This window comes from Aotus nancymaae, unplaced genomic scaffold (genome assembly GCF_030222135.1).
Source record: "Aotus nancymaae isolate 86718 unplaced genomic scaffold, 86718_ANA_hifiasm-v0.15.2.pri h1tg000089l, whole genome shotgun sequence".
NCBI lineage: Eukaryota > Metazoa > Chordata > Mammalia > Primates > Aotidae > Aotus > Aotus nancymaae.
The window spans coordinates 5699028-5724313 of NW_026988504.1; the positions used below are offsets into that span (position 1 = coordinate 5699028).

The window sequence follows — 25286 nt, forward strand, 5'->3', positions numbered from 1 at the left end:
ACCAGTGGTGCTGTCCCCCCCGACCACGTGACTCCCCTAGACTGGGCGGCCGCTGCCAGGCCTGCAGCTTGTCTAGGCTGCCCCGAAGGGCTGGGGCAGGTGGAGACGGAGCCCTACCCGCTGTTTGAAGTGGACCCGCTCCTCCAGGGTGAGTGTGTCGGCCTTGGCGATGACCGGGACAATGTTGACCACCTTGCTCAGGCGTTTCATAAACTCGATGTCCAGGGGCCTGAGGCTGAAGCAGAAGGATGCGCGTGTGACTCAGCGTGGGGGAGTGAGGGGGCGCCCACCTCCCAGCGGTGTCGAGGCGCTCAGGTGCTGGCTCAGGGCTCACGGGGGTCCCTGCTGGCAAGGACGAGGCCCTGGGCCAAGCTGGCCACACTGTGAGTGTGGGCAGATGAAGGACAAGGGCGTGTCCCAGACACAGGTGACACCACTGCGCAGGGCAGGCGGACCAGGGCCAGCTCCAAGCACCCTCGTCCATGAGTTCTGGGGTCCCAACCACACCCCCATGTGTCCACACAGAGGTGCTGCCGTTGGCTCAGTGGCCGTCCTGTGAGGCTTTGGCTGGGAGGGGAGAGGCAAGAGAAACAGAAGCTAGCACCAGTGTGCGGCACCCCTGCACCAGGCAGGCGGCACCCCTGCACCAGGCGGGCGGCACCCCTGCACCAGGCGGGCGGCACCCCTGCACCAGGCGGGCGGCTCCTCTGCACCAGGCGGGCGGCTCCCCTGCACCAGGCGGGCGGCACCCCTGCACCAGGCGGGCGGCTCCTCTGCACCAGGCGGGCGGCACCCCTGCACCAGGCGGGTGGCACCCCTGCACCAGGCGTGCGGCACCCCTGCACCAGGCGGGCGGCACCCCTGCACCAGGCGGGTGGCACCCCTGCACCAGCGTGCGGCTCCCCTGCACCAGGCAGGCGGCACCCCTGCACCAGGCGGGTGGCACCCCTGCACCAGTGTGCGGCTCCCCTGCACCAGGCGGGCGGCACCCCTGCACCAGGCGGGCGGCTCCCCTGCATCAGGCGGGCGGCATCCCTGCACCAGGCGTGTGGCACCCCTGCACCAGGCGGGCGGCTCCTCTGCACCAGGCGGGCAGCACCCCTGCACCAGCGTGCGGCACCCCTGCACCAGGCGGGCGGCACCCCTGCACCAGGCGGGTGGCACCCCTGCACCAGCGTGCGGCTCCCCTGCACCAGGCAGGCGGCACCCCTGCACCAGGCGGGTGGCACCCCTGCACCAGTGTGCGGCTCCCCTGCACCAGGCGGGCGGCTCCCTTAGCCTGCTTGGCCCAGGGAACCTGGGGCCTGATTCGGGGAAAGGTGTAGGTGGCAGGGGCTGGCAGGGCCATTGAAACGGGCACCATCTTCTCCAGTTCTGGAGCAGAGCTTTTCCCACAGTGAGAAAACGTCAGTCTCAGACATGGCTGGGGAGAATCCGGCTCCAGACAGAAGATGAAGCAGAGATGGCCAAGGGCCGCCCCTGCCCCGTGGGACTGGGCGCCTCAGGCGGGACCAGGCAGTGTGCCCAGCTGGGGTCCCAGCCAAAGGGTCAGAGCTGGGGAGTGGCAGGAGTGCCTGAGACTGCCCGCCCGCCCACCCTCGGCTTGCCCAGCTGGCGTCAGGAGGGGCTTCTGCCTCCTGCCATCGGCCTCAGCTGAGGTGAAGCTTGGAGCAGCTGGAAAAGCTGCCACAGGACCCCAGATGAGCCGTGCTGCCCTGGAGGGCAGACGTTCAGTTTGGGAGAGGCCAGTGGGTGGTGAGCTGGCCCCCGCCCCTGAATGGACTCCTGCTGGCCCACAGGGGATGATGCCAGAGGGTGGGCTCAAAAACTGAGGCTTGGGTTTTCCCACAGAGAGTCTGGCTGAGGCTTGCTGCCCACCAGCCAGGCTCCTTCCTGCACCTGGTGCCCACAGAGTATGGGTTTCCCCCAAACCCTGGCATCCTCCACCCAGGGACGTGCGTCTGGGCCAGCCAGACTCACGCTGCAGTGCCAGCAGGTGTGAAGGACCCTCTCCACCCACCCACGCCGGCAAACCCCCCACGGCTGCCTCCACCAGCTGCTCCTGCTGGCCCCGGGTCCACCTCCCCCCAGCCCTGACTCAGGGTGGGCCGCAGGCAGAGGGTGCACAGAGAGCCAAGGATAGAGGGTCTGTGAGGCCACGAAGAGTCCACCTGCCAGGGCACACACAGCCTCCCGGCCTTGCAGACCTCTGGGAGTGACGTCAGGTGCAGACAGAGCCGGCAGGAGGAAAGGGCTCTCACCAAGGCCACCCGCACCAACAGCAGCCCCCGTCCAGCCCCAGAAGGGGCCAACACTGACCTCTGTGCTTCCCATCTAAGAACCCACCAAACCCTCTGAGGGGTCCCGTGAGGCAGGACCGGGATGAGAAGGTCAGGTCAGCGTGAAGGGTGCTGGCTGGGGGCTCCCACCCTACCTGCCAGAGCCTGGCCTGAGAAGGCAGGACACAGACCACCAGGCTCCAGAACAGCCCAGCCTGACCCTCAGCTCCCCACACGCAGCTGCAGGAGTGGGGCTGGGCAGGACACAAGTGCAGACCCGGCACACCCCAGCTTGCCCCTCTGTGCCCAGCAGCAGGGCAGACGGCACCGTCCGGCAGTCCCAGGGGACAGAGGGAACCCAGGGCGCCAGCAGCGCAGGGACGTACGAGTGGCCGGTGGCGGGGATGAAGTACAGGCAGCAGTGGACGCGGGTGTCCGGGATGCGCTTCTTGCGGTTGATATTGACCTCCTCCTGCAGGTACTTCTCATACTGGTCGTTGATGAACTTCATGATGGGCTGCCAGCTGCGTGGGGACGGGCGACGAGTCAGCGAGCACATGGGACGCCCTCCCCGGGCAGGTCACGCATTCCCAGCACGCACAGCCCAACACCCCACTTTCCAGTGCATGTCCTGGGAGGTACGGCTTGCTGAGCAGAGACACCACAGCCTTATCCTCGGGCTCCCAAACCAGCCTCCCCAGGCTGGCCTCAGGAGGTGAGCTGGAGGCAGCAAGACTCCCCAGGTAAGTCTGCTTTGGTCCAGAATTTTCGAGCCCCTGAGATGTGCGACTTTAGCAGCATCTAGGCCCCAGGAGATGGGCCCTGCACCCCCGTGGGCCAGGGAGCCCCCCAGGGCTGACTCTAGGTGGGGTCCAGGGAGCCCTGAAGCCCTGGCTAGTGCTCTTTCCCCGGAAGGGCCTCACCAGTTCTCGTTGTTGATGTGGTCCCCAAACCCTGGTGTGTCAATCACCGTCAGCTTCATCCGGACACCCTTCTCCTCAATGTCTGCACAGAGCCACGCACACAGAGTCAGAGGGGAGACGGAGAACCCTCATAGACACCCCATGCCTGACTGACCCCAGGTGGGCGGCAATGACGACCAAGGAGACATCGGGAAATTAATGGCCTTCCTCAGCCAACTCGGGCACAGGCCGGTGACAGTTGCCTGTGACTTTTGGTGGAAAACTCATTTGCCTGCGGGGTGCTCAGTGTGACGGGACCCACAGGGGTGGGGGACACTGACCCCTCACAGCCAGAGCCCCAGAACCAACATGCTGGGGATGGCGGGCACAGCAAGTCCCTGTCTTGGGGACCTGGGACTGCCTGACTCAGGCACCCTCACACAACACCCATGCTTCAGGAAGGCAGGGGGATCCTGCACCCCCAACCAGCCCCCACTGACTGTGGGTGATAGACTTGACCCCCTACGCTGTGCTCCAGGAAGGCAGGGGCATCCCGCACCCCCCGCCCATCCCTGGCCACTAATCGTCCATGATGGAATTGACCCCCTGTCCCATGCTCCAGGAAGGCAGGGAATCCCACACCACCCTGCACCCCAGCCTGCCCCTGGTGACTGACCACGTGTGATGGACTTGACCCCCTACCCCTGTACTCCAGGAAGGCAGGGGCATCCCGCACCCCCAGCCTGCCCCCAACCATTGACCGTGGGTGATGGACTTGACCCCCCAACCTGTGTTCCAGGAAGGCAGGGGCGTCCCGCACCCCAGTCCACCCCCAGCCACTGACCATGTGTGATGGATTTGATCTCAATGGTCTTGGGGATGCGCTCCTCCGAGGTGGGCTGCACCGACTTCCGGCTGATTTTGGATTTGAAGAGGGTGTTGATTAAGGTGGATTTACCCAAGCCGCTCTGCCCTGGGGAGAGGATGGGAGGCTGGTCAAGGGCCTCTCTGGAGAGGTCCAGCAGGGTCTGCACGTGGAACCCCTCCCACTCAGGTACGAGGCTCCCCAGCCTGAGAGTCAGTTGCGCCCCTCTGCCAGGCAGCGCCCGGGGACTTCGCCCTCAAGCTGGGTGTCCAGTGACTGTTAAATCCACACAGCCGGGCTCTGGTGCCAGCATAACTCTGGCAGGTGAGCCGGGCCTGGCAGAATTGGCATCTCTTGTGCCCCTTGTGCTTTTGGGGCAGGAGGTCTCCTGGAGGCTCAGATTTCAGACAGGACAGATGCCGGCTTGTGGAGGAACCCAGGGCTGCCCGGGTGCACCAGGTGGCTGGGATTTCTGCAGTTCACCAGGGTGGTTGGAACCATAGCCCAGGGCAGCCTCAGATGTTCAAACTTCTCCTCCCTGATCTGCCCGGTCCTGGGCGAGTCAGCTGACCTCACCATGCCTCAGCTTCCTGATCTGCAAAATGGGATAAACAATCCTTTCCCCCATGGAGCTGATGTGAGCATCAGGCAGGCTCATGCATGTCACGTGGGGTCTGTGGGGACCATGTGCTAGGGAGTGCTGGCCTGCAGGGCAGTGCCACTCAAGGGACAGCACCTGTGTGTGCGGACAGCCAGTCCACAAGTGACCGAGACAAACGAGGATGAGGAAGTGGCATTCACATGCAACGCAACACACACAACTCACCACACACACAAACAACTCACACATAACACGCACACCCCTCCAGACTCAGAGCCCCATTGCTTTACCCTGCACAGAGCTGCCTTTGGCTATGCGAGCAAGCACACAACAAAAACACCCCAGGTGAGGTGCAGTGGCTCACACCTGTAGTCCCAGCACTCCGGGAGGCCAAGGCAGGAGGACTGCTTGAGCCCAGGAGTTCAAGACTAGCCTGGGCAACATCACGAGACCCCATCTCTACATAAAAATGTAAAAATTGCCGGGTACAGTGGCTCATGCCTGTAATCCCAGCACTTTGGGAGGCCGAGGTGGGTGGATCACAAGGTCAAGAGATCGAGACCATCCTGGTCAACGTGGTGAAACCCGTCTCTACTAAAAATACAAAAAATTAGCTGGGCATGGTGGCGCATGCCTGTAATCCCAGCTACTCGGGAGGCTGAGGCAGGAGAATTGCCTGAACCCAGGAGGCGGAGGTTGCAGTGAGCCAAGATCGCGCCATTGCACTCCAGCCTGGGTAAAAAGAGCGAAACTCCATCTCAAAAAAAAAAAAAAAAAGTAAAAATTAGCTGGGTGTAGTGGTGAGCACCTACAGTTCCAGCTACACAGGAGGCTGAAGTGGGAGAATTGCTTGAGCCCAGGAGTTCAGGGCTGCAGCGAGCTAGGATCATCGTCACTCCGGAATGACAGAGTGAGACCCATTATCTTAAAAAACAAAAACTGGCTGGGCACCCCTCACACCTATAATCCCAGCACTCTGGGAGGCCAAGGAGGGTGGATCACTTGAGGTCAGGAGTTCGAGACCAGCCTGGCCAACATGGTGAAACCCCATCTCTACCAAAAAATACAAAAATTAGCCAGCCATGGTGGCGCGTACCTGAGGCATGAGAATCACTTGAACCTGGGAGGTGGAGGTTGCAGTGAGCCAAGATCACGCCACTGCACTCCTGGGCAACAGTGAGACCCTGTCTCAAAAAAACGAAACCAACAGAAAACAAAAAACACCCGAAATTACACTGATGTTCCGACTTTGAACACCTTTCAGGGAAAAGTGTGGGCTCCCAGGAGGACAGAGGCTGGTGCTGGGAATCCCCAGCTGAACTGTTTAGCAGCCCAAGGACAGACATTCCTCACCCATCTCTCTCTTTCCACCAGGTCTGTGTCCTGGCCAAGCTCAGGTCAGGAGTTATGTCAATGTTCCAGCCACAACACCTTAGATCTAGGAGATGCCACTGGGATACTTTAAGGTGTATCCTCATCATCACCAGCACCATTATCCCCATACCCTCATCACTATCACCCCCATCACCATCACTACTACCATTATCACCCCCATTAACACCACCATCACCGCTATCACCACCACCACCATCACACTCACCACTATCACCCCATCACCACTACCATCCCACCACTATCACCATCACCACCATCACCCCCATCACCCTCATCACCACTGTCACCACCATCACTACTACCATCACCCCCATTAACACCACCATCACCGCTATCACCACCACCACCATCACCCATCACCACTATCACCCCATCACCACTACCATCCCACCACTATCACCATCACCACCACCATCATCCCCATCATCTCCACTATCACCATCACCACCACCATCATCCCCATCATCTCCACTATCACCATCACCACCACCATCATCCCCGTCACCACCATCACCATCACTACTGCCATCATCTCCCCCATTAACACCACCATCACCACCACCATCACCATCACCCACATCACCATCACCCATATCACCACTACCATCCCACCACTATCACCATCACCACCACCATCATCCCCATCATCTCCAATATCACCATCACCACCACCATCATCCCCGTCACCACCATCACCATCACTACTGCCATCATCTCCCCCATTAACACCACCATCACCACCACCATCACCATCACCCACATCACCATCACCCACATCACCACTACCACCCCACCACTATCACCATCACCACTACCATCATCATCCCCGTTAACAATACCACCATCACAATCACCACCCCATCATCACTGCCACAATCACCCCCATCACCCACATCACCACTACCACCCCACCACTATCACCATCACCACTACCATCATCATCCCCATTAACAATACCACCATCACAATCACCACCCCATCATCACCGCCACAATCACCCCCATCACCCACATCACCACTACCATCCCACCACTATCCCCATCACCACCATCACCACCACTACTGCCATCATCTCCCCCATTAACACCACCATCACCACCACCATCACCATCACCCACATCACCATCACCCACATCACCACTACCACCCCACCACTATCACCATCACCACTACCATCATCATCCCCGTTAACAATACCACCATCACAATCACCACCCCATCATCACCGCCACAATCACCCCCATCACCCACATCACCATTACCACCCCACCACTATCCCCATCACCACCATCACCACCACTACTGCCATCATCTCCCCCATTAACACCACCATCACCACCACCATCACCATCACCCACATCACCATCACCCACATCACCACTACCACCCCACCACTATCACCATCACCACTACCATCATCATCCCCGTTAACATTACCACCATCACAATCACCACCCCCATCACCACCGCCACAATCACCCCCATCACCACTACCATCCCACCACTATCACCATCACCACCACCACCATCCCCATCATCTCCACTATCACCATCACCCTGACCATCATCCTCACCCTCACTACCATCCCCATCATCCTCATCACCACCACCATCACCACTGCTACAACTTCTTGAACACCCACAACCTGTCAGGGACCCTGCCAGGGGCCTGCTCACTCAATTTCACTTGATGGGATTATCCCATTCTATGGATGAGGAAGCCAAGGCTCACAGAGGAGCCCAGGGGAAGACACACAGCCTCACCCCGCTGAGTCAGGATAAAGCTGGAATTCTCCCCGGGGTCTGTGGACCTCCAGACAGGCGCCCCTCCACCCTGGCTGCATCTCCGCAGGTGGGCATTGCTGCCATGAGGAGGAGTGAGGAGGGAGAAGAGCAGAGCTGCCCACGTCTTGTTCCTCACTCGGCATCCTGGGAGGCAGTGACCTTGGGGGAATCAGGACCACTGCTCTTCTCAGGGTTGAAAGGGCAAAGAGGCCCAGACAGGTGAGGCGGCCTCCTGGGCACCCTTCCCGGAGGGCAGGGCTGTCACAGTGGTAGCCGCAGGAGGCAGCGAGGGCTGCTGGGCTGCTCTCCTTCCCCCTGGGGCCACAGCTCCGGAAGAAGACCTGTGCCATGGCCAGGACCCAGAAATCCCCAGGTCCTTCCCACCCTGTCCCTGGCCAGGGAGCAGGGCAGCCCCTTCCCAGCCTGGCCACTGCCTTTGGGCTTCTCCCATCTCTTTCTCTCCAGCCATCTTCCCAGGAGGCAGCCGTGAATCCGCAGGCGACAAGCATGTGCCCACAACAGGCAAACAGGGTGGGAGCTGCAGGAGGGGACCCCACACCTCCACCCTCCCTCGAAGCAGGCTGCCAGCTTCCATGAGGTCACAGGAAGCAGAGAGGATACCAAGACCCCAGAGGAGCCAGGGCCCAGATCAGTACAGAAGAGGAAAGGAAGGTGCCAGGCTGGCAGGTGTGGGTTTGCACCCACAGAGCTGGGCAGAAAGGTTGTGCATGCCTGGCAGAGGTGGGAGAAACGGGCCTGGCCTGAAAGCTGCCCAGACACCTTGCAGAAGCCCCGTCAGGCCCGCCTTGGTTTAGAATTTGAGCTGGCGGGGGCGCTTCCCAAGATCCCTCCCCGGACCCCGCGGAGTGGGCAGAACACAGTTCTGGGAGTCAGAACAGTGGCTGCTAAGGAACCTCAGCAGCCTCCCTGGGCCTCGTTTCTGCCTCGTTCCTCCTCCACAGGGTTACCGTGAGGTTTGACCAGGACGTGGAGGGATCTGTTACAAGGGGCAGCCACCGTAGATTCCAGCCCAGCCCCGCACCCTGCCTGTGTCGCACTGATCGATCGACGACCTCCCCTGGTGACGGCCAGCTCTCTGGGGCCACCAGGGTGTGGTGAAGCCATGAGCCCCAATTCCAGGGCAGGCGCTGGAGCTGAGCTGCTGGGAAGCCTCCGGCCAGGCTGTGGTGGGTGCCCGGAGGGCCAGGCTGGAGCAACAGTGAGGGGACAGCCGCTGCAGAAGCTCTCTGCACAAGTTGAGTCCTTGTTCAGAGGGAACGAGCACTCGCCGGGACCTGCTCTGGGCCAGCCTGGGCTTCCCAAAGTCATCTCAGGGGCCTTGGATGTGTGGACACGGTCCCTCTGAGGAGCCGCCGCAGGCTGCGGGTCCTCCCAGGCGCATGCGTGCACACACACGCAATGTCACCGGTGATTCATCCTTGAGGCCAGGGTTGCTGCCCCATTTTACAGAAGGGAAGACCAAACCCCAGGGCTTGTGGACCCACCCTTGGGGCAGAGGCTGGTTCCCAGCCTGGGCTGAGCGGCAGGCAGGGGCGAGAACTCACCGACGACCATGATGTTGAACTCGAAGCCCTGCTTCATGGCCTTCCGGCGCATCTGCTCCAGGATGGAGTCAATCCCCACGTAGCCAAAGTCCACCGGGGCCTTCTCGTTCCGTGGTGCGGGCGCCTGCTTGAGCCCGGAATCTCTGTGGGTGTCGGCCATGTCGCCAACGCAGCTGGGAGCCGCCTCAGTGGCTGGGGAAGGAATGGCAGAGGCGTCAGAGCGAGACAGGGACTCACACACAGGCGCCTGCCGGGTGGATGTCACACCCATCCTTGGATGGGGAAACTGAGGCACTGAGACTCCGAAAGGCTAAGCAACTTGCCCAGGAGACCCCTGAGAATGCCCCAGAGTGGATGGCCCCGGCGCGGTGTTCTCTAAAATGTCACCATCCTGCAGCCACTCTGCCTCCCCAGCAAAGCTCCATCCTCAGACTCCCAAGGCCATGCTTCTTCATCTCTTTTAGGAGCTGTGCCAACCCGGGGGCCCCTCAGTTCCAAGGCAGGGCTGATCCTGAACCCCTGTCTCTGTACCCTGGAGGGCTGCTCAGACAAGGTGGAGGGTATTCTCCTCTCCGGGCCTCCATGCTGCCTCGGGCCACCCAGGTGGACCCGGCCCTCTCCTTCACCTCCATTCAGATAAGCTGCACCATCTGCGGCCGATCATCAGCCTTAGAGGCCGACCGGGGACCCAAGACACAGGAGGGACGGTCTTGTAAGACCACGTCCCATGGAGTTGTGTGTACAATCCTGTATGATGAGCCAGTATTCCTGGGGGAAGGGGAAGTACTAGGTGCAAGGCAGGTGCCTGGCTGCAAAGCTGCCCCTGGGCGCATGGAGGGGAGGGGGCGCCCGTACCACCTCTGCCTCCCCCTGGACTGACCCAGGCGGCCGTCTTGCCTGCCTGGCCAGCACCCGAGGGCTGTACACCCACAGGTCAGAACCAAGCTTTGCTCTCAGGTCTGTGGGGTACGTGGGGTTGAACTTCCCGAAATCACTCAAGCCTCTTCTGTCTGTGGGTCCTTTCAACGGCCCTGCCCCTGGCTGCTAAGACTCCACATATGGGTCAGAGGCCTGGGGCTGGGGACGGATGCCCGGAAGATGCCTGCTGGAGACCCAGGTACTCCCATGTAGAGGGATTCTGGGGGCGCCCAGGAGGGCGCTGGTTCCCACCAGGGCTGGCTGGAGCACACATGGCCCAGGTCACCACAGACTCCTCATGCTCACTGGTGCATGTGCGCGCCAGTGCAGACAACTCACAGGTTGCCAACGTGGTGCCTCTGAGAGTCCCCATAGGCTGGAGCTGCCCTTGGTGGCCCTTGGCTCCCATGCAGGCCGGGTGGCTGCTGCTCTGGGCCCCCCTCCCTGCTTGGGCCCATCCAGGCCCTGCTCTGCCTTTGGGGAGACTTTGCCCCATGCTGTCTCCCAGGGAGGATCCAGCCCCAGGCACTCTGCACTAAGACAGGGACCACACAGCATGCTCCTAGGCAGGGCCCCTCCCGCCAGCCCTCGGGGAGGGGAGTGGCGCTGGCGTGGCAGCCAGGGCCGCAGCACAGGAGGCTGCAGGGGACACATCCCCAACATCCCCGGTGACAGGCAGGTGAGCAGCCCTCCCAGACAGGCCTGGCCCACACCCACTCCTCATACTGCCCAGGAAGTGGGAGGCAGGCTTCCAGGCCAGGAGGGGCCGGGGCAGGCTTCGGTTCAACTGCCCTTCCACTTCTTGGGGAAGAACCAAACTCAAGAGGGGCCCACTGAGCCCACCCGGCTGCACCCTGCAACCCCAGCCGGCTCAAGCCATCCCTCTCGCCAGATTTCACTGGAGCTGTCAGAGGGGGTCAGAGGGAGAAGCATGGCAGCACCCCCTTGTCTCCTCTGCTCCCCAGGCCTGAGGCATCAGGGGTGAGAGAAGACGACTCTGGAAGCCAGAAACTGGGGGGCTGGTTGAGCCTCACAGGCACCTCCTCCCTGTCTCCTCAGCCTCCACAGGGCACAGGAATTCCTATCTTATGGAACTGGGGGAACAAAGGAACCTTAAGATTCCTGGCCAGGAGTGGCCAAGGGAGTCCACACATCTCCACTGCTGACAGCAATATCCACGGCAGACCTGGGGCCAGGGCTCCCCTTTCTGCGCCCCCGTGTCCCCCACCCCAGGCCACGCAGCCTGCTAGCCTTCGGGGCTTTGCTCCTGCCTCCGCTTCCCCTTCAGAAACACTCTCCCCTGGGCTTCCAGAATCTTTAAATAAACAAAGACACAGCGCTGCATCTGGCTCTGGACCATGTGGCTTTGGGGCCGCTTCCTGGAGCCAGACATGGGGCCTCGCCTGGTGGGGTAGCAGTTCAGCCCCGACCCACGTGACCGAAAATTGCTTCCATCTGTCTGTGGGTCTGAGAGCCATTTTGCCCAGGACTGGGACCAGGCCCACCGGCCCCACCTCCCCCCAGTATCCCTCAACCCTCCCCAGCAGGACCTGGGGGGAAGTGCTGCCCCCTGAACTCTCCTTCCTCACCCCCAATGCCCCTGCAGCCCAGAGGGAGGGAGGGGCCAGCCTGGGCAGCAGCTGGGCCCCTCCACAAGCACCAGCACTCACTGCAGAAACTCAAACCAAACATCCTGCCCGCCAGGGGCCCTGCTTGATCAATAATAATAAAAACACAGCCAAGCCCCATCTTTGCCATTGAGGGAGGGCAGTGGCTGGCCTTCTGAGAACCGTTCCTGCGACCCCTCCCTCGAGAGGCGGCCTTGTAGGGACTGGCTGGCCGGCAGGCAGGCATGGAGACAGCAGTGCCAGGGCCCGTCCTGCTCTCCTACCTGGCCAGGCGAGCTCTGGGGTCTGCTTCAGGACCAAGTGGGACCCCACACCCAGAGACTGGCCCCACACCCAGAGACACATTCACAAAATGAACCTTTGATTTCCACGGAAAGCCGCCGGGGCCTGGTCCCAGGATCCCATGGTGCTCAGGTGGCTGGAAAGAATCGTGAAGACCACCTACTCCTCCAGGATAGAGTCTAAACCATTGTCTGTGGCCAGGTGCGGTGGCTCAGGCCTGTAATCCCAGCAGTTTGGGAGGTGAGGCAGGTGGATCAAGAGGTCAGGAGTTCGAGACCACCCTGGCCAACATGGTGAAACCCCATCTCTACTAAAAATATAAAAATCAGCTGGGTGTGATGGTGGGCACCTGTAATCCCAGCTACTCAGGAGGCTGAGGCAGGAGAATCGCTTGAACCTGGAATATGGAGGTTGCAGTGAGCCAAGATCAGGCCACCGCACTCCTGCCTGGGCGACAGAGTAAGACTCCGTCTCAAAAAAAAAAAAAAAAAGCACACCACTGTCTGTGTCCATGACCATGACAATGTCGGAGGCCTGCACTGCTCAATGTGGCAGCCACTGGCCATGTGACTTTTCCTTTTGTCATAAAACGTACCACTGTCATCATTTTAAAGTATGCAGTTCAGTGGTCTGCCAAGCACATTCACACGGTCTTACACCAATCTCCAGAATGTTTTCATCCTGCAAAACTCAAACTGTCCCCATTAAACAACTCCCAGCCCCAGCCCCTGGCAACCTCCATTCTGCTCTTTTAATCTGACTACTCTGGGGACCTCGTGTAAGTGGAATCCTACAGCACAATCCTTTTGCGATTGGATTATTTTGCTTAGAGCAATACCTAAAGGTTCACCCACGCCGTTGCAGGTATCAGAACCTTCTCTATACAGCTGAGTCAAACTCCTTGTATGTTCCACCTTTTATTTCTCCATTCATTTGTCTGTGGGCATTCGGGTTGTTTCTACCCGCTGGCCATTGTGAACAGAGCTGGCATGAATGTGGGTGTGCAAATACCTCTAGCTCTTTAAGACGCTTTGCGTTCTTCTGAATCTATACCCAGAAGTGGAATTACGGGATCGTATGGTAGTTCTAGTATTAGGAGTCTTTTGTTGTTTTTTTAAGATGGAGTCTCGCTCTGTTGCCCAGGCTGGAGTGTGGTGGCACGATCTCAGCTCACTGCATCCTCAGCCTCCGGGGTTCAAGTGATTCTCCTGCCTCAGCCTCCTAAGTAGCTGGGACTACAGGCACGTGCCGCCATGCCCGGCTGGGGTTTTGCCATGTTGGCCAGGCTGGCATCGAACTCCTGAACTCAGGTGATCCACCAGCCTCGGCCTCCCAAAGTGCTGGAATTACAGGTATGAGCCACCGCGCCTGGCCTCTAGTATTCGTTTTTTAAGGAATCGCCACAGTGTGTTCACAAGTGACATCTGAGCACTTGACCGAGCTAGTCCAACCGAGGGACAGAATTTTTATTTATTTAAATTTAAACAGGCACATTTCATAAATGCTAACTATACTAGATGGTACAGAATTCCAGTCCAACCTGCTCTTTACAAATGGAGAAACTGAGGTCCATAGAGTGACCGTCTTCCTGAAATGCCACTGTAAGTGGCCAGGCCAGCACAAGACCTCCACTGAATTTGGCAACCCTGAAATCTGACATTTGTGCTGTGATATGCAGACCGTGGGCTCCAGCGAGACAGCAGCTGCCTCGGGATCCCCACCACACCTCCAACCCTCCCCACACGAAGGGGACGCTCCGTGGACACTCGTGGGCTGAATGGTTTTGTATAGTCACACTGTGGTTTGCTGCTGCTGACCAAGGACATGCTGGCTGCAGAAGGTGGACAGACTTGGAACTGATAGGAGTGGGGCCGTGCAGTTCCCAAGGGGGCTGGGGATGGTTGCTCTCTCTGTGCTGATCCCACAGAGAGAATGACCACCCCCAGCCCATGGGGAGACTGGGGAGATTCACCTGGCCCCCAACACACACACGGGCCAGCCAGGCAGAGGTAAGAAGTCCATCTGTTCGTCCACAGTGGCCCAGCCCCAGCTGCAGATGTGGAGGCCACAGTGCTGCCCGGGGTTTTGCAGCCTGGCTGGGTGGAAGAGACGGGGCCTGGGGACATTGCCACAGAGCACAGGGGTGGACTCTGCTGGCCCCAGCTCACCCACAGCGCCTCCATGAGGATGGTCAGACCCACATCCACAGCCGTCCCAAGACGCCGCTGCAAGGGCTGGCCTCCTCCCAACCCTGCCCCCAGCCCACACCCCATCCACCTGGCCCAGTGACTTCTGCCTGCAGCTGGGGCCTCACGCTCACCCCCATGGCCCTGTCACCTAAATTTTTATGTACCCAAACTTTATCAAATACTATTAATAGGAGAAGGCTCTAAACAGAAACGTTAGAGATCCCGTGTTTACATCCAAGGTAACTCTCACTATACTCTGGTCAGGAATGGAACAAGAAGGAAATGCATTTTTTTTTTTAAAAGTGGAAAGCAAGCCGGGCGCGGTGGCCCAAGCCTGTAATCCCAGCACTTTGGGAGGCTGAGGCGGGTGGATCACAAGGTCAAGAGATCGAGACCATCCTGGTCAACATGGTGAAACCCCGTCTCTACTAACACAAAAAATTAGCTGGGCATGGTGGCGCGTGCCTGTAATCCCAGCTACTCAGGAGGCTGAGGCAGGAGAATTGCCTGAACCCAGGAGGCGGAGGTTGCGGTGAGCCGAGATCGCGCCATTGCACTCCAGCCTGGGTAATGAGCGAAAGTCCGTCGCAAAAAAAAAAAAAAAAAAAAGTGGAAAGCTTGGCCAGGCATGATGGCTCACACCTGTAATCCCAGCACTTTGGGAGACTGAGGTGGGCAGATCACTTGAGGTCAGGAGTTCGAGATCAGCCTAGCCAACATGGTGAATCCCTGTCTCTACTAAAAATACAAAAATTAGCCAGGCATGGTGGTGGGTGCCTGCAGTCCCAGCTACTTGGGAGGCTGTGGCGGGAGAATCACTTGAACCCGGGAGGCAGAGGTTGCAGTGAGGCGAGATTGTGCCACTGCATTCCAGTGTGGGTGACAGAGCAAGATTCCATCTCAAAAAAGAAAGGAAAAAAAGTGGAAAGATTGAGCTCAGAAAAGTTAAGTAACTTATCCAAGGCTACACAGCACTGCCTGCCTCTTTCCACTGTTCCTGGCTGTCCTGAAGCCTGACTGGAGAAGACGGTCTGGAGGGACAGTTTCCCCCTCACTACACTGCAGAGCAAACTGTCAAGCTTCCGATGTCCCAGAGTCAGGTTTGCTTTGGGGGCTGGCCCCAGCCCTGGGGCAGCCTCACCCCTGCTCCACCGAGTCACCCACTCTCCTCCCCAGACTCCCAGGACGAGGCGGCATCACTGCCTGCCACACCCCCGCCCTCCTCCGTGGAGGGACAGCTCAAGTGACCACCTAGCCTAGGGCAGCCTTACACGGACCTATGACTTTCCTCCCAGCTAATTATGTTCTGTACTGTGGAAAAGCTACATAAAACAAAATGTTGACCATTTTCGCCATAGTTCAGTGTCCAACTCAGTGGCATTAAGTATGTTCACAATGCTGTGTCTTTTTGTTTTTTTTTATTGAGAGCGTCTCACTCTGTCGTCCAGGCTGGAGTGCAGTGGAGTGATCTTAGCTCACTGCAACCTCCACCTCCCAGGTTCAAGCTATTCTCCTGCCTCAGCCTCCCAAGTAGCTGGGATTACAGGCACATACCACCACACCTGACTAATTTTTGTATTTTTAGTAGAGACGGAGTTTCACAGTGTTGGCCAGGCTGGTCTTGAACTCCTGACCTCAAGTGATCTGCCTGCCTCAGCCTCTCAAAGTGCTGGGATTACAGGCATGAGCCACTGTGCCCGCCACCACTGTCTATTTTGAGAATGTTTTCAATATCCCAAACAGAAACTGTACCCATCACGCACTCACTCCCCACCCCCACCCATTCTACTTTCGCTCACGGTGAATTTGCACTCTCGGCACCTCATACACGTGGACTCATTCGGTGTTGCCCTTCTGTGATGAATCTCACTGAGCATAGTGTCTTCCACGTGCACCCATGTTGCAGCAGGATTAGTGTCCGCCCTTTGTGAGGCTGTCTGTCATGCATCCGCTGGTGGGCACTCGGCCTGTCCCCACCTTGCGGCTGCAGTGAAGAGTGCTGCTGTGAACACGGGCGTGCCAGGATCTGAGTCCCTGTTTTCCATTCTTTCGGGTATCCAGACTCATTACTACCAGTACCCACGTCGACTCTCAGAGAGGTTCTTGTTTGGACAATGACTGACAGGTCACCCCACAGTCAAAGCAAAGCGCACGGCTTCCCTCCCGGCTCCACGGCTCGGAGTCAGGGGCCTTGGGCTCTGGTTCTGGCTCCAAGTGACCCTTTGCAAGTTTCTCCACCCTGGGAAACAGGCCCTGTACCTCGTGATCTCCCTCCCAGCTCCTGCTCTGTGAGCTCCTTGGTGCCCGGGGACTTGCTCAGTGATAGCCCCAACTCGTCGCCCAGCCCGTGAGTAGCACAACAGCTGCTCCAGAAATAATGAACACACCCACCAACAGATGCATGGACAGGCCCAAGGTGGTGAAGCCCCACAGTGGAACATTACTCAGCCATAACAAGGCAGGAGCACGCTCCAACACAGAGAACTCTGAACACATTATTCCAACCACAAGAAACAAAGCACAATGGCCACATATGACGGTTCTAGTTAAAGGAATGTTCAGAATGAGTAAATCTATAGAGACAGAGGGCAGATTCGTGATTTCCAGGGGCGAGGGGCAGAGGAGTGATGTGTCATGAGTGTGGCATGTCCTTGTGGGGTGAGGAAAATGTTTTGGAATTAGACAGAGATGATGCTTATAGAAGGTTGTGAAAAACGCCACTGAACTGTGCATTCTGAATCGGTGGATGGTACAATATGGAAATTATACCTCCATGAGGAAGGGAGAGGGAGGGGGAAGGGAGGGAGGGAGGGGGAAGGAAGGGAGGGAAGGAGGGAGGGGGAAGGAAGGGAGGGAGAAGGAGGTGGGGGAAGGAAGGGAGGAAGGGAGGGAGAAGGAGGTGGGAGAAGGAAGGGAGAGAGGGAGGGAGGGGGGAGGAAGGGAGGAAGGGAGGGGGAAGGAAGGAGGGAGGGGGAAGGGAGGGAGGGAGGGAGGGGGAAGGGAGGGAGGGAGGGAGGGGGAAGGGAGAGCGGGAGGGAGGGGGAAGGAAGGGAGGAAGGGAGGGGGAAGGGAGGGAGGGAAGGAGGGAGGGGGAAGGAAGGGAGGGAAGGAGGGAGGGGGAAGGAAGGGAGGAAGGGAGGGAGAAGGAGGTGGGAGAAGGAAGGGAGAGCGGGAGGGAGGGGGAAGGAAGGGAGGGAAGGAGGGAGGGGGAAGGAAGGGAGGGAGAAGGAGGTGGGAGAAGGAAGGGAGAGCGGGAGGGAGGGGGAAGGAAGGGAGGAAGGGAGGGGGAAGGGAGGGAGGGAGGGAGGGGGAAGGAAGAAAGGGGGAAGGAAGGGAGGGAGGGAGGGGGAAGGAAGGAAGGGGGGAAGGAAGGGAGGGAGGGAGGGGGAAGGAGGGGGAAGGAAGGGAAGGGGAAGGGAGGGAGAAGGGAGGGAAGGAGGGGGGAGGGAGGGAGGGAGGGGGAAGGAAGGGAGGGAGGGAGGGAGAAGAAGGGAGGGGGAAGGAAGGGAGGGAGGGAGGGAGGGGGAAGGAAGGGAGGGAAGGAGGGAGGGGGAAGGAAGGGAGGGAGGGAGGGGGAAGGGAGGGAGGGAGGGAGGGAGGGGGAAGGAAGGGAGGGAGGGGGGGAAGGAGGGAAAGAAGGAGGGAAGGAAGGCAGGCATTTCTAGTGAAGCTGGATTAAAATGAGTCCAATGGAAGCAGCAAACCACCATGGCACATGTATTCTTATGCAACAAACCTGCATGTTCTGCACATGTATCCCAGAACTTAAAGTAAAAGAACAGAAGAGTCCAGTGTTTCCCGCAGGTGCCCACCAGCCAGCTTTACAGCTCAGAGGACAGCTGAGGCCCAGACGCCAACACTTAGGCTTGAGGGCCTCCAGCCAGTGTCGCCAGACAGTGCCCCAGACGAGTGCCCCATCTTCTCCCAGCAAGGGTGTTTCTGGGGTGGCAGCCAGCCGGAGGGGTCAGGTGGCAGGAGACCTTGACAGTTTCTCTGCAGGTTCTCATTCTGAACCCAGGCCTAAGCTAGGGCCCCTCTGCCACTCACTGGCTCTGGTGGCAGGGGTCACCGGTCCTGTGATGGGGACTGCCCCAACTCTGCCCATCCTGGAGACCCACTCCCTCCTCCTGCAGGCATCCACAGGACCATCTTCTCTCCAGAGTTGCCGGCGGGTTTCAGGCAGGGATGAAAGAGCTGTAATCCACACGGCCCTGAGCCAGCGACCTCTGGGAACGTCTGTGCTTGGTAACAAATTCTTACCCCTACTCCAGGGCCTGCCAAGGATGACAGAATTGGATCACTGCCTGTGGCTGGGAAGAAGGCTGTAGGACATCTGGCTGGGAGACGGTGCCCAGTGAGGAGACAGCTATTGGATGTGACACATTTTAGGGGCCCTCACATTCATCACAGCCCCAGGGCTGACCTTGGCCCACCGGGCCTGGTGCCCAGGGAGAGGGCTCAACACGGCAGGCTGGCAAAGCCCGACTTGGAAACTAAGGCCCAGGGGCCACCCTTCAGTGCCCACCCCTCCCTGTTTGTCATGCCGATTGTTCTATGTCCCAGAAATGTCCACACAAGTCCCATCAGCCTCGCTGGCCAAATGCAGAGATGGTGCTGCTGGGGCCAGGGACCCTGAGCCACCGCCCAATGTCATTCCCAGCTGCAGGGGACAGCCACATGGTACCCATGTGACAGCCGGGCCTGCACCCCAGGACAAAGCTCTCAGGGTCAAGTCTGTGCCATTCCCCCGTCTCACCGCAATCCAACCCATGCCTGGCTGTCAGAGCACAGACTGAAATGCCCACATCCCGCACACTTGCTCAGTCACCGCCCATGGTGGCCAAGCAGAATGTAAGGCCATCCTCATCCTCCTCCTGTCCACAGAAACCACCGACCAGGCTGTGGTAGGGGAGCCAGTGGCACTCACCACACCCTGTCAGCCTTCCAGGTCCGTGTCCATGAGAAAGCTGCTGGCATCTCCGGCTGGTGCCCTCGCCCTGGCGAAGCTTCCTTGCCTCCATCCACCCCAGCCCAGCGTGGGCCCAGCAGTCTCCTTACTTCGCCTCATAACAACACACACAGGAGCAGCCCCGAGCTGCCCTCCCTCTGCAGGCTCCCCTGAATCCAGACCCTGGGGTCACCACCCCTGTGGCACTGCAGGCCTTCCCAGCAGCCACGAGCCCAGAGGGGACCTCAGGTCCTATAACCCACCAAGGGGCTTCTGAAAGGTGAATGAGTCCCTGATGCAGGCAATGCCAGGGGGCCAGTGTCCTGGGCTGCTCCCTCCTCCTCTCCTACCTCCCTGGGTGCCTGCAAAGTCCTTCAGCTCCCTGCTGAATCCTGGGGAAGCCCAGCCTCACCGCAGAGCTCACCCTCCCCGCTCCCACACAGAGCCTGCCCTCTGTGTCCAAGCAGTCTCCCCACGACAGTAACTGAATAATGATGTGTGCGGTTTCCTCTCACCGCGACCCCCCCACATAGGGCTTGTGAAGCCAGACACCTCATCCATCACGTTCATTCCTGATGTGACATTCCACCCACCAGGCCCGGCCTTCTTCAGACCAGTGTCGGGCTGACAGCAAGCCCCAGCAAAAAATCTAGCAAACCAAAGAACAAATGAAGAAACAAAGCTCATCACGGCAGCCAAGGTCTACTGGGGGCTCTCTGTGCCAGGCGTTACTCTAATTTTGTTTTTTAGAGAGTGGGTCTCACTAATGTTGGTCAGGTTGGTTTCGAACTCCTGGCCTCAAGCGATCCTTCCATCTTGGCCTCCCAAAGTGCTGGGATTACAGGCATAAGCCACTGCACCCAGCTCCAGGTGTTACTCTAAAAGCTGCTCCGGAACTATTATAACTCATGGATCATCACACAACCCTATAAGGTAGCCACTGTTATCGTTCCATTTCACAGATAAGAAAACTGAGGCCAAGAGTATGTTTGTCGGTTATGAGGGTCACAAAGCAAGTGAGCAGTAGAGCCAGGATTTGAAGCCAGGTAGTGACGCCCAGGCTGCTGACCCCTCCCCAGGCCAGGGCTTTGGGCACCATAGAAAAGCTGGAGAAGTATGGGGTTCCTGCAGCCAAGACCCAGAAGGTGCCAGCTGCGGTGCAGGCACCTCAACACGGGCCTCAGCCTCCAGCTCCTCCCTCAGTTGCTCTCCCCAGGGAGTTGGAGGCAGAGTCCTGAGCTGCCAGGAGGAGATTCCACCCACAGCCAGGGAAGGTTACGAGGGCTCTTCCCAGGGCTTACGGGCAGCCCAGGCCTATCAAAGCACATTCACATTTCAGTTTCCATAACTTCCCTTGCAAGAAAGGTGACGGTACCAGCTACTGGGCCAGCTGCGGGTCCCAGATTCCCAAGGGCCCCCTCAGGCCTGCCTATGGCTCTCCCAGGACACAGATGCTTAGTTGGCAAACCCTGGTGCACCAGAGGTCCTGCACTCAAAATGAAGAGTCAGAGCTGCCCCAGGGCCCCTGCCAAAGCTCCCAGGTGGATCTACCCAGCAGACACTAAAATGTCCATCCCTCGTCTGAAAGCTCCACTTCTGGGAGGCCACCCCAGCTTGGGCTGACAAAATCCACAGAGGCCTCAACGATGGCTTTTCACTTCAGGTATGAGTGAGTGGGTGGCGGGGAAAGCTATCGTTAACTATTAAGAGTTCAGGAAATGCAGGTAAAGGAAAGAGAATGGGAAGGCGACAGGGCTGGAAGCTGGCCACACCTGCAGAGGTGGGCAGACCTCAGAGAAAGAACTGCTCTGGAACACGATCGTAAAGAAACTATAGACAATAATGGCAAACGACGATCCCAGGATCCTAGCGGACCAGGACCACAACACTGATTCATCTGACAAGTATTTGTTGAGTGTCTACTTCACAGTAACAAAAAGATGACTCTACAGGCTTGAGAGCAGTCTGAACGAAAACAGCGGTGGCACATGGGAACTTGAAGTTCATTTATTTAAATGTTTTTTAGCCAAGACTTCCAGACAGATTTGAAGCAGTCTTTTACATGTAAGGAGCTCACGGTCTGATACAGTGGTATAGGACGTGTGTGTGCCACAAACTTCTTTGAGATCTGGTGAAAAGTAAGAACTCTCCCTAGAAAAGGTGTTGAAGACAGACAGACACAAACGCATTTTGGAGGGTTCCTCAAAGAACTCCCAGGCCAGTGGATCCCAATTAAAAAAATAACTTGGCACTCTGGGAGGCCGAGGCAAAAGGATCGTTTGAGCCCAGGAGTTCAAGACCAGCCTGGGCAACGTAGCCAGACCCCATCCCTATAAAACAAAATAAAATAAAATGAGAATCAAAAAAGAAAACCCTTGGTCTGATGAGAACTCAACAGAATTGAATAGGGTTATCCCAGAATTACCTTCAGCACTCTGTAAACTTTGACTACACACACAGAGTTCTGGGTTCTGCAGCTGGAGAAGGGGGAGGGCAAGTTAAAAAAATGATTCAAGGTGGAAGATTAGTCTAAGAAACACAGAGGTGAGAGGAGAGGGCTGAGGCCGGCTGGTCTCCATCCCTGCGCTCCGGCAGGAAGAGCCCCCAAGTGAGAACAAGCTGGGCAGAGAAGAGGAGGAATGTCATCCCCGGAGGGCTTTGAAACAGGATCTTTTCCCATCTACTCAACTCTGTGCTCACTCCGTTGTGTTCCTATTAACCGACCCAAGCTACTACAAACACCCCATAAATGTCACTGGGGACTTCCTGTTCTCTTCTAAAGATGGAAACACGGAATATAAATGACCACGGTTTGCAAATGTGTGTGGGCGGGGGATCAAGGACTGAATTTTTAAAATGCGCACAGCTTGTCTAATTTGTTAACTAACTCCAAATCGAATTACGCTTCACACTTTGTGTGGAGCAGGAAGCATCTCCTCAAAGTCTGGTTAGGACCTGGGATGCCAGAAAGCTGAGGCTTTGCCCTCCCCTCCTGAGGAACTCTGAAACCCTGCTTAGAAATTGCACACAATGGCTCTGGCCTCCCAGAGAAAGACAGGGATTTGCAAAGGCAAAGAGCTGCATTTTGCTCCGAGCTGGAGCTCTTTCCGTTTTTCACGATGGGGCTTAAACAAAATTGCAGCTTGACGGTTCCCACGTCAGTGTTTTTTTCTTCTTGGGGAGAGAGAAGGTGGAAGAGCTAACAAGAACCCTGTGTGCTCCTCTGCATGACCTGGAAGGGACAGGTGGTGTGAGTCTGTCTCCATCCGGCCTCTTCTTTCTTTCATTCAGGGGCCCGAGGCGCCACCAAGGCAGGGAGGCGGAGTCTGCACTTTTGCTGCCGGCCAAGGCTCCTCCAGCTTTTCCCTCACCAAACCCTTTCAAGCAAACCTCTCTATTGTGGAGGAAGGAATCTCAAGCAGCTCTGCCCTTCTGCCAGCACGGTTTCAATTGCGGCCCTGGTTGGTAAAGTCAAATTTGGACAAGGTCCAAGGGCTCCCCATGCCACCGCCCCTTTCTGGAAGAGGCCCTCCTCTGTTCTTTCATTTGCAACCCACCTCCTCCCTAGCCTGAGTTTTTTCAACCAGGCTCTGCGGCCTATTGAGACATCAAACTTGGGACGGAGCAGGCTCCGACCTGCAAACCGCCACCATTCACTTCCTAAAAAGCTGCTCTCAGCACTTAGGCTGCGGGGAGGGCAGGCCAAGGATGAATCCTCTGATTTCTGGTATGGTGTGTGTGTTGAGGGGGCTCTTTTGTATTCTGTTTTCCGCTGCCCCCTTGCCTTGCCCCAGCTCCTGGAGCCAATCCACTGCAGAGGCAGGATCAGGGAATGGGCCGGATACCTCCCCCACCCCAGGGAACCTTCCAGCAGGAGCGGCCCCTACCCCAAAGCAACCCCAAGACCCAGCCCGTGCCAGCCCTCCGGCCATGTCCACAGTGGCCAGGCCAACCACAGAGATTCCATTAGTTCTTGGCAAATCTGCAAACTTAAAAAGAAAAAGAAAAGTTCCCCTGTGGGTGGATGGACACTGACCATCTGTCACGGGCTGGAATTTCCTCTTATCAGGGATGTCCCCTAAGCAGGGGTGAGGGAGGGCAGGGCCCAGAGCCTCCCTCCTCTCCCCAGTCCCCTCTGCTATCAGCAGGGCTGTCAGCAGATACACAGCAGAGCTCGGCAGTGAGGCATCCACAGGGGCTGGGGGTGCTGGGGCTCTGCCTCCCCCAACTTAAGAAATCATCTGAAATAACAAAACATAGACAAGGGTCTCTGGGGTGCAGCAGGGTGGCCCCCTGCCAGGAGCTGGGTAGAAAAAAGCTTTCCCCCAGATCCCTTCTGTGCAGATCAGCTCAGGGCCTGGGGATGCTGTGAAAGCTGCCCCATGTCCGGGACTTCACACAGAGCAGGGGGCTGGAGGCAGCGCCTGCTTGGGGGTGGGAGACAGACAGGGAGGAGCACATTCCTGGGCCATGAGTAGGAGCCTGACTAAATGACCCCTTCAGGAGTGAGAAAGACATCACACACAACTGTCTGATCATAGCCAGAGGGGCCGGGAAGGTGGGGGAGGGGTGAAGGGATCGGCTGCTCCAGGTACCCCCAATCCATGCCGCACCCACACTGGGCTGTTGAGGGTTGGGATACTGGAGCTGTTTTCTCTCCCCATCTCTGGGCCCTGAGCCAGGAGTCCTCCTGCTCAGGAGCCTGGGGGTTGAGGAGGTCTGGAAGCAGTGGGCCTACAGTGCCATCGCCTTGGGAACCCACAGGGCCCTGGATGTGACTCCCTCGGTCCTAACTTTGCAGGCAGCCTACCTGGACTGCACCCACCTCCCAGCAGAGCTGCTTAGAATCCTGCATGTCCAAAAGAAAGACCAATCAAAGAAGTGAGGAAGCCAAAGAGAGGCCTTGTAAAACTTATGATGCACTTTTCACATGCATACTCCTGCAACTTCAAATGCTTTCTGAAATAAGGATGGGGATGGATGGTTGGATGAATGGGTGGGTGTATGGGTGTGTGAATGGGTGAGTGGGTGGATGGATGAACACATGGATGAATGGATGGGTAGGTGGATGAAGGAGCAGCTGAATGGATGGGTGGGCGGATGAATGAGTGAATGAATGAATGAATGGATGGGTGAATGAGTAGATGGGTGGATGAGTGAATTGGTGGATGAGTGGACAGGTGGATAAATGAATGAGTGGATGGGTGGATGAGTGGATAGGTGGATGAGTGGATGGATGAATGAGTGGATAGATGAATGAGTGGATGGATGAATAAGTGGATGGATGGATGAGTGGATGGATGAATGAGTAGGTGATGGATGAGTGGATAGGTGGATAAGTGGATGAATAAATTAGATAAATGGATGGGTGGATAGATGGATGGGTGGATGGATGAATGAGTGCATAGATGGATGAGTGGATGGGTGGATGGGTAGATGAGTGAATGGATGGGTGAGTGAACTGGTGGATGGGTGGATGGGTATATGAGTGGATGGATGGATGAGTGGATGGATGAATGAGTAGGTGATGGATGAGTGGATAGGTAGATAAGTAGATGAGTAAACTGGATAAATGGATGGGTGGATAGATGGATGGGTGGAGGGATGAATGAGTGCATAGATGGATGAGTGGATGGGTGGATAGGTGGATGGGTGGATGGATGAATGAGTAGATAGATGAATGAGTGGATGGATGAATAAGTGGATGGATGGATGAGTGGATGGATGAATGAGTAGGTGATGGATGAGTGGATAGGTGGATAAGTGGATGAGTAAATTGGATAAATGGATGGGTGGATAGATGGATGGGTGGATGGATGAATGAGTGCATAGATGGATGAGTGGATGGGTGGATGGGTAGATGAGTGAATGGATGGGTGAGTGAACTGGCAGATGGGTGGATGGGTATATGAGTGGATGGATGGATGAG

The 25286-nt window shown here is 57.6% G+C and overlaps 1 protein-coding gene across 5 annotated transcripts in view; it reads right to left on the reverse strand.

The window, feature by feature from the left end:
- SEPTIN9 (septin 9) overlaps nucleotides 1-25286 on the reverse strand; it is a 216237-nt gene that overhangs the window by 9895 nt on the left and 181056 nt on the right. For all 5 annotated transcript variants that reach the window (XM_021670915.2, XM_021670918.2, XM_021670916.2 and 2 more), the window contains 5 exons: nucleotides 9393-9584; nucleotides 4026-4154; nucleotides 3203-3284; nucleotides 2666-2803; nucleotides 118-235 (listed from right to left, as the gene is read on the reverse strand). In XM_021670915.2, coding sequence (XP_021526590.2) covers nucleotides 118-235; nucleotides 2666-2803; nucleotides 3203-3284; nucleotides 4026-4154; nucleotides 9393-9584 — 659 coding nt within the window. The remainder of the gene's footprint in view (nucleotides 1-117; nucleotides 236-2665; nucleotides 2804-3202; nucleotides 3285-4025; nucleotides 4155-9392; nucleotides 9585-25286) is intronic.